The sequence below is a fragment of the Palaemon carinicauda genome, chromosome 45, assembly GCF_036898095.1.
Source record: "Palaemon carinicauda isolate YSFRI2023 chromosome 45, ASM3689809v2, whole genome shotgun sequence".
Classification (NCBI taxonomy): domain Eukaryota; kingdom Metazoa; phylum Arthropoda; class Malacostraca; order Decapoda; family Palaemonidae; genus Palaemon; species Palaemon carinicauda.
In genome coordinates this window covers 4,531,988-4,541,987 of record NC_090769.1, presented here as the reverse complement: position 1 = coordinate 4,541,987, position 10,000 = coordinate 4,531,988, and the positions used below count along the sequence as shown (strand labels likewise).

At 37.0% G+C, this 10,000-nt stretch overlaps 1 protein-coding gene across 1 annotated transcript in view; it reads left to right on the top strand.

Annotated features, from left to right (window-relative positions):
• The window catches only part of LOC137634714 (piggyBac transposable element-derived protein 4-like), a 186,426-nt gene extending 177,494 nt beyond the window's left edge, over positions 1-8,932 (top strand). Inside the window, 3 exon segments of the mRNA XM_068367205.1 lie at positions 6,699-7,513; positions 7,515-8,681; positions 8,830-8,932. Of these exon segments, the coding sequence (XP_068223306.1) occupies positions 6,699-7,513; positions 7,515-8,678 (1,979 nt within the window). The 3' untranslated portion in view covers positions 8,679-8,681; positions 8,830-8,932.
• Positions 8,933-10,000: the final 1,068 nt, after the last annotated feature.

Sequence of the window (10,000 nt, the reverse complement as noted above, 5' to 3'; positions counted from 1 at the left end):
TTTAAAACGCTTCCAAAAGACTAGAATTACTGCCAGATCTGTGGTTAGACAGCGTCTATAACGTTTCGAACGCTTCCAGAAGACTAGAATCACTGCCGGATCTGTGGTTAGACAGCGTCTATAACGTTTCGAACGCTTCCAGAAGACTAGAATTACTGCCGGATCTGTGGTTAGACAGCGTCTATAACGTTTCGAACGCTTCCAGAAGACTAGAATTACTGCCAGATCTGTGGTTAGACAGCGTCTATAACGTTTCGAACGCTTCCAGAAGACTAGAATTACTGCCGGATCTGTGGTTAGACAGCGTCTATAACGTTTGGAACGCTTCCAGAAGACTAGAATTACTGCCGGATCTGTGGTTAGACAGCGTCTATAACGTTTGGAACGCTTCCAGAAGACTAGAATTACTGCCGGATCTGTGGTTAGACAGCGTCTATAACGTTTCGAACGCTTCCAGAAGACTAGAATTACTGCCGGATCTGTGGTTAGACAGCGTCTATAACGTTTCGAACGCTTCCAGAAGACTAGAATTACTGCCGGATCTGTGGTCAGACAGCGTCTATAACGTTTCGAACGCTTCCAGAAGACTAGAATTACTGCCGGATCTGTGGTCAGACAGCGTCTATAACGTTTCGAACGCTTCCAGAAGACTAGAATTACTGCCGGATCTGTGGTTAGACAGCGTCTATAACGTTTGGAACGCTTCCAGAAGACTAGAATTACTGCCGGATCTGTGGTCAGACAGCGTCTATAACGTTTGGAACGCTTCCAGAAGACTAGAATTACTGCCGGATCTGTGGTCAGACAGCGTCTATAACGTTTGGAACGCTTCCAGAAGATTAGAATTACTGCCAGATCTGTGGTCAGACAGCATCTTTAACGTTTAAAACGCTTCCAGAAGACTAAAATTACTGCCAGATCTGTGCTCACACAGCATCTATAACGTTTAGAACGCCTCGAGAAAACTAAAATTAATGCCAGATCCTTGCTGAGACAAGTGGCTAAACAATCGAATGCAGTGATCTACATCAAATGGAATAGAATTTTACTATTAAGTAATTCGTAACTTTTCCGTTGCAAGTTTAGGCGTTTGTCTGCTCATCAATCACTTAAAATACATATGAGCTGTCAATCTCAGATACTTTTTTTTCACTTGTTCTAGTTAACAATAAACTACCAAATGTCAATGAAGAAGTGTCATGAATAATGGGGAGAAAAGACAAGAAAATCACTTCAGAAACAGATTTTGGTTTTCGCGATGAATAAAAAATGATCTCGTTGAATGTTTTATGTTTCCTCTTATAGGAACACTATGAGAGAGAGAGAGAGAGAGAGAGAGAGAGAGAGAGAGATGGGGAAACCTTTCTTGTTATTTTCCTTAAAAAATATATTATAGTTTTTACAATTCTAACTCAAATTTAAAGTAAGTCTCTCTCTCTCTCTCTCTCTCTCTCTCTCTCTCTCTCTTTCAATATAGGATTGCTATACATTATATTAAACTAATGATTAATATATTGACGTTGTCATATAACAGTATCTCTCTCTCTCTCTCTCTCTCTCTCTCTCTCTCTCTCATAATATAGCATTAAGATATAAAGTATATTAAACTAATGATCAATATATTGACACTCATTGAACTGAGTATCTCTCTCTCTCTCTCTCTCTCTCTCTCTCTCTCTCTCTCTCTTTTAATATAGCATTAAGAATTATATTAAACTAATGATCAATATATTGGCATTGTCATTTTACTGGGTCTCTCTCTCTCTCTCTCTCTCTCTCTCTCTCTCCTTCAATATAGCATTAAGATATATATTAATCTAGTAATCAATATCTTGACACTGTCATTGATTTCTCTCTCTCTCTCTCTCTCTCTCTCTCTCTCTCTCAATATAGCATCAAGATATATATTAAACTGGTAATCAATATCTTGACTCTCTCTCTCTCTCTCTCTCTCTCTCTCTCTCTCTCTCTCCAATGATATATAATCATTTCGTAAAATTCCCAACTCACAACTACCAGGGAAAGCAATAATAGGAAAATATAATTAGAATTTATTCGTTTCGGAGAAAGGGAATATTTATATGATTACGCTGTGCAGGATGAATGAAAGCAGTGCCTAGGAGAGGGGTCGCTACATCAATAAAAGGAAAGATCAATTTGTTTTTCGAGTATTACATTAAAATATTATTACGGAAAAACGACCAATTTAGTCAATGGTATCAGATGTGTCGTCTTTGGGAATTTATTTCCATAGGGAACAGGAATATGAAAGTAAATATTAACTAACAATTATACAATTTAAAAATGGTTTAATAGAAAAGGAAAAACCTTACGAATAGAATAATTGACTTAACAAACTAATCTGTGTTCTTGCTAGAAACTATATTTCACTACTAATGTAAGCGACCCGTCAGAAATGTCGGCTGAATATTTAGATAGATATGCATACGCAGGCACACGCAACCCGCTCTTACCAGGGTATGACTACTCCTTCTATCCCATACCCGAGGGATTTGGATGACTGAGAATGACCGTAAAAAAAGAAATATATATATATATATATATATATATATGTGTGTGTGTGTATATAATTGTATATTTGTATATATATATATACATTTATTTATTCATATATATATTTATATATATACATATTTATATATATACATATATATATATATATATATATACACATATATTCATATATATATATATATATATATATTATATATATATATATATATATATATGTATATATATATATATATATATACACACACACACACACACACACAACCAGACACTTTTCTTCATCATATAAGAGAGATTACAAGCCTCATACGTCACGATCTACCTATCTGTTTATATATAAGTTTTTCTACATATATAACCATTTATTTATCTATATCTATCTATCTATCTATCGCAGAGTGTGTGCCGAGAGAAAACGAGTGATAGACAGCTCTTATTAAAAGTTGTCTCGTCCATGATAGCCTTCAACGTCTATTTATCTATCTATCTATCGCATTGCAACCTTATTCCAAATCATATTTTTCTCAATTAATATATATTTCCTTCCCCTCCAGCATTGCTTTTCCACGATGAAATCTCAATTAGGACCACTCCCTTGCCCCTATTAGGTCAAGAGTTTCCTTTTTATTCAAGGATTTATTATTCGAATAAGGCTATCAATGCCAGTGGTGATATTCCATTTCATCTCTCCTCCGCGTGTTTAGCCAATTTGTTCTTGCAAGGGAGTTCGGCGATCCTCTATTGCAAGCGATATCAATCTCTTATGAACGAATCATGTGTGTGAACCCTTTTTATGCTTTTCCAACGTTCGGTATTTATTTATTTTTCGTGTATATTTTATTTTCTATTGATGTTTGTAATGGGAGTACTTTTTTATTATAATTTCTATTGAGTATATTTTTTTTATTAATTGATATATTTATGGGAGTACTTTTTTTATTATACATCTTATCGACTATATTCCATTTTTTTTTTCAATTGATATATATTATGGAAGTATTCTTTTTTTTATTATACATCCTATCGACTATATTCCATTTTTTTTTCAATTGATATTTGTAATGGAAGTACATTTTTTATTATACATCCTAATAAGTATATTCTATTTTTTTCCCACTTGGAATTTCTTACGGAAGTACATTTTTGTTATACATATTATGTACCATATTCTGTGTTTATATATTTTTAATTGAAATATTCTGTAGAAGTAATTTTTCACTATACATCTTATCGAGAATGTTCTTTTTTTTTTTTTTTTTTTAACTGAAATTTCTTACGGAAGTACCTTTCTATTTTTTTCTATTTTTCTATTATCAATGGAAATAACTAATGAAAATACTTTTTTTGTTTGTTTTACATCTTATCGAATATATTCTTTTTGTTTTTAACTGAAATTTCTTATAGAAGTACTTTTTATGCAAGTACTTTCGTTTTGCATGTATCTTTATTACGATTTTTTTTTTTTTTTTTTTTTTTTTTTTTTTTTTTTTTTTTTTTTTTTTTTTTTTTTTTTTAATAAAAGCTTCACGTTCTATAACAACTAATAAATTCTTCACCATAAACTACTAGTGGGATATGTAGACAACTTAAATCTTTCTTAAATTAATGGTAACACTTTTCCTATTCTTAATATAATTTTATAAACAATGCTTCTTTATATCACTCCAGTTACCTCTTCCTTTCCTTTCTCTAATTCTGAATTTTTTATTCTGCAATTTGCCATTCAATTTACGTTATCGTGACCAAACACAGTTTAACATATTTTGCTTACCATATTGTCAGTATATTTTGATCGTTTCAAACAAGTTAGGTATATTTTTTGTCTGATACCCATCTTTTATAGTTTTATTTTGCCTGCTTACATTATTATTATTATTATTATTATTATTATTATTACTAGCCAAGCTACAACCCTAGTTGGAAAAGCAAGATGCTATAAGCCCAAGGGCTCCAATAGGGAAAAATAACCTAGTGAGGAAAGGAAATAGGGAAATAAATAAATGATGAGAATATTTTAACAATAAATCATTCTAAAAACAGTAACGTCAAAAGAGATATGTCCTATATAAACTATTAATTTTATATCTTCCTAGTCTTCTTATCATTTGCTTCATCTGCACATTTCTTTTATCAACACATCATTGTGTACATTAGATTTGCATATTAAAATAATAGCTATTTTTCGTTGCATGATTTAAGAAGGAAAAATGAATGGTAAAAATGTGTTTCACATTTTCAAGGAAAGGAAGTTGTCAATCAAGACTTAAGAAAAAAAATATTATTTAAGTAGGTGAATGTGTTTGTGTATTGCCATAATCAATAAAACTGTACTAGTCAGGGCCACCCATACTAGGTTGGTTTGCTGTGAGCGATCAGACAAACGTCTCCCACCATCACCAATCCGCGTGGTGATAAAAACTGGCCAAACCCTAGACATGAATAAGACCTGTCTGAGGCCTTTGTCTTGCGGTGGACTAGAAACGTCTCCATTTTGTTGTTGTTGTTGTTGTGAGCGATCAGACAAACGTCTCCCACCATCACCAATCCGTGTGGTGATAAAAACTGGCCAAACCCTAGACATGAATGAGGACATGCCTGAGGCTTTTTGTCTTGCAGTGGACTAGAAACGTCTCCATTTTGTTGTTGTTGTTGTTGTTGTTGTTGTGAGCGATCAGACAAACGTCTCCCACCATCACCAATCCATGTGGTGATAAAAACTGGCCAAACCCTAGACATGAATGAGGACATGCCTGAGGCTTTTTGTCTTGCAGTGGACTAGAAACGTCTGCATTTTGTTGTTGTTGTTGTTGTTGTTGTGAGCGATCAGACAAACGTCTCCCACCATCACCAATCCATGTGGTGATAAAAACTGGCCAAACCCTAGACATTAATGAGGACATGCCTGAGGCTTTTTGTCTTGCAGTGGACTAGAAACGTCTGCATTTTGTTGTTGTTGTTGTTGTTGTTGTTGTGAGCGATCAGACAAACGTCTCCCACCAGCACCAATCCATGTGGTGATAAAAACTGGCCAAACCCTAGACATGAATGAGGACATGCCTGAGGCTTTTTGTCTTGCAGTGGACTAGAAACGTCTGCATTTTGTTGTTGTTGTTGTTGTTGTTGTTGTGAGCGATCAGACAAACGTCTCCCACCATCACCAATCCATGTGGTGATAAAAACTGGCCAAACCCTAGACAATAAAACTAGAATGGTAACCTGGGGAGATATTCACCCAACTGAATCTGGCAATGACGTAGTACCCCCCCCAAGGGGTTGGGGGAGGGACTCCAGTGGCTCAGTACCTTCAGTGCCTTATCTGACTTGGTTGGTGAAAGGTGTGTGGTCCCGCGCTCTCGGCTGGTTTTTTGGCTAGAACGCATTTCGGGTGAATTTCTCCCAGGGTTACTGTGCCCGTATGTTGTACATACGGGTGGAATTCTCCCAGTGTTACTATTATTGTATTATTTTGTAAACCCTTGCCTAATATTTTTTTTCTTTTCAGGCAAGATTTAGTGAATAAAAGTGAGTGAATTATAAAGAAAAAGGCATACACAGATGAAGAACTGTCTGAACTTATGAACACAACTGGGGCTCTCTCAGTAATTTGTGCAGATAGAAGTGGTTGTGAAAGTGATAATGATGAAATTGATGAACTTGAATGTGACATATTATTTTGTAAACCCTTGCATAATATTTTTTTCTTTTCAGGCAAGATTTAGTGAATAAAAGTGAGTGAATTATAAAGAAAAAGGCATACACAGATGAAGAACTGTCTGAACTTATGAACACAACTGGGGCTCTCTCAGTAATTTGTGCAGATAGAAGTGGTTGTGAAAGTGATAATGATGAAATTGATGAACTTGAATGTGACATATTATTTTGTAAACCCTTGCATAATATTTTATTTCTTTTCAGGCAAGATTTAGTGAATAAAAGTGAGTGAATTATAAAGAAAAAGGCATACACAGATGAAGAACTGTCTGAACTTATGAACACAACTGGGGCTCTCTCTCAGAAATTTGTGCAGATAGAAGTGGTTGTGAAAGTGATAATGATGAAATTGATGAACTTGAATGTGACATATTATTTTGTAAACCCTTGCATAATATTTTTTTCTTTTCAGGCAAGATTTAGTGAATAAAAGTGAGTGAATTATAAAGAATAAGCCATAGCCATCAAAAAGGCATACACAAATGAAGAACTGTCTGAACTTATGAACACAACTGGGGCTCTCTCAGAAATTTGTGAAGATAGTGGTTCTGAAAGTGATAATGATGAAATTGATGAACTTGAATGTGACCTGTTATATGATAGTGATGAAAACCAAGAATATTTACCTGAACCAGGAGATGAGAGTTCTGATGAGGAAGAAGATGACGTGATGATGAGCATGAAGAAGAAAAGAGGAAAAAGGGTAGCCTCTACACCAGTCAAACGCCCCCGTCGTACCTCTGTTGACCGTTCTCTATCCCCAATTCCTACCGACGTCCCCACACCTATCGTTTCTACCTCAGCTACTCCTGCTGCCACTGATAGGGGAAGAAGGCTCCAGCGTGATATTCCGCCCATCGTCACATTCAAGACTACAACGATTGCCACCCCTAGTAAGTTTAGGTGGAGTTGTCGGCCGCAGACCCCAAGTAACGTAAGGACTCCCACAAGGAACATCGTGAGCGCCTTTACTCCTGGCCCAACTCCAGGGGCGGCAAGGAATGCAGTGTCACCAGAGGAAGCTTTCAGTTTATTTTTCAATGATGATCTCATCCAAGTGATTGTGACGTGGACTAACAAGGCCATTGATACATTTGCCTCCAACTATAAAAGAAGATCAGCCACTTTTGCTCCCACTGTGCCATTAGAAGTCAAAGCATTGCTGGGTGTACTTATCATCAGTGCCCAGAAGTGCGATGAACACATCCCCACCAGTGAAATGTGGAGCGTGGATACAGGTTGTGGTCTATACCGTGTGGCAATGTCCGAGGGCTCGGTTCAGGTTCCTTATTCGGTGTCTAAGATTTGACGACCCACAAACGCGACAGGTTCGGCGAGAGGTTGACAAGTTTGCTGCTGTGAGGGAAATATGGGACATTTTTATTGAGAGATGTGGCAAACTGTATGTCCCCCATGAAAACCTCACTGTTGATGAGAAGCTACTGGGATTCAGGGGCCGCTGCCCCTTCCGTATGTACATTTCCAACAAGCCGGCCAAGTATGGAATCAAGCTCGTTCTCATCAATGATAGCAAGTCCAAGTACTTGGTTGGTGGCATCCCATACTTGGGGAAGCAGGGGACTCAACCAAAGGGCGGCCTTACACTCGGCCATCAGTTTACCCGAGAGCTAACGAGGCCTTACCATGGAACACACAGGAACGTCACAACTGACAACTGGTTTACCTCTGTTCCCCTGGTATCAGATCTCCTAAATAACTGTGGCATGACTCTTGTTGGCACAGTGCGCGCCAACAAGAAGGAGATACCGAAGGAGATGACGGACAAAGCTACAAGAGAGCGTGGATCAAGTGCCTTCCTGTACACAAAGGAAATGACTCTGGTGTCATATGTGTCTGATACATCCAAGACAACAAAGAAACTAGTGTTGCTCCTGTCATCTCAGCACACTCAGCCCAACATTGGCACTAAAGGAAAACCGGAGATCATTGAATTCTACAATTCAACAAAAGGAGGCGTTGATACGTTTGACCAGATGTGTTCCGGGAATTCCTGTTCGCGCAAAACAAGACGTTGGCCACTCTGTATTTTTTATGGAATGGTGAATGCTGCCAATGTAAACTCTTACATTTTATACAAGGAGAATATGGAAAGAGGGGGCAACAGAAAAGTCATATCACGCCAGAAATTCATGCTGCAGCTCGGGAAGGCCCTAATCACCCCATGGGCCACGTCACGGCTGGATTTACCCTTGCCCCGATCCTTGCAGTCCTTGATCACCACTGTCTGCAATGTACCATCACCAGGCAGTGCTGCAGGATCACCAGGGACATCTTTCTCAGCCAGCAGCGGTGCATTGGTGCGCTGTTGTGAGTGCCCGGTCAAGTCCGATAGGAAGACGCGTCACAGATGCAACAAGTGCGTCAAGCCGATGTGTCCTCGGCATCTGTATCCAGTCTGTGGTGACTGTATCTAACAGGTGAGTGTATATATAGTACTGTATGTGTTTCATTGATGTACTTTGAGTCATTTGAAGCATAATTTGCCATACTGCAAGTGTTGAATAGAAAAAAATTAATTTGGTATGTACTGAAAAATTTACCATTTTTTGTCTGTCTCCCATACAGATTGTATACGAGCTTGGGAGATGGGATTCAGCCAGTACGTAGTCCCATGACAGTAGAGAGTTCTACACCAACAAAAAACAAAATTCGGAAATCATTTTTTTTTGGTCAATTTAATTAGTAAAGTACTCCAAGAAAAGTCTATTTTTTTCTGTATTTTTGAAAAAAAAAATAAAAATATGATTTACAGGAGGATTTCATTTATAATAGCCTCAATAAGAGAGAAGGAGTTATATTTCATTCGTATGTGTTCCAAATAACAAGATTTTCAGGATAAGTATTTTATTTTAATTATTTAATTACCGGGTGAAATTCACCCAGGGTTACCTTTCATGTTACGGAAATGGAGGGTTACCGTTCTAGGGTTGAGGACATGCCTGAGGCTTTTTGTCTTGCAGTGGACTAGAAACGTCTGCATTTTGTTGTTGTTGTTGTTGTTGTTGTGAGCGATCAGACAAACGTCTCCCACCATCACCAATCCATGTGGTGATAAAAACTGGCCAAACCCTAGACATGAATGAGGACATGCCTGAGGCTTTTTGTCTTGCAGTGGACTAGAAACGTCTGCATTTTGTTGTTGTTGTTGTTGTGAGCGATCAGACAAACGTCTCCCACCATCACCAATCCATGTGGTGATAAAAACTGGCCAAACCCTAGACATGAATGAGGACATGTCTGAGGCCTTTGTCTTACAGTGGACTAGAAACGGCTGCATTTGTTGTTGTTGTTCATGTTGTTGTTGTTGCATTAGGGTATATGCTAATCGTGAAAATCACATTATGATAATTTACACAATTGAAATTCCATTAGTATGCTCAGAAATTTCCTTTATCAAAATTAATACACGATTTGCTCAAACATGAAAGTCTTAAAAACAAGTCTCCAATCTATTGGTATCAGTACAGATTGTCAGTTCATAATAAAAAAAACAAGTCACAACAGATCCAAACATAAGCTACTTAGGTGAATTTTTTATATTCAATATGAGTTTGGATTTATGTATTCCAATTGTTTTTCAATAAAAGTTATAATATTCATGTTTTATTCATAAGTTACTTGCGTTAGATTAATGAGAACTTTAGTAGATACCACGGGCATCGTTTACGTATAATTTAAATTTATATAAATAATAATATAATATTTAGAGTATACATTACTTCAAAAATTATTTTTT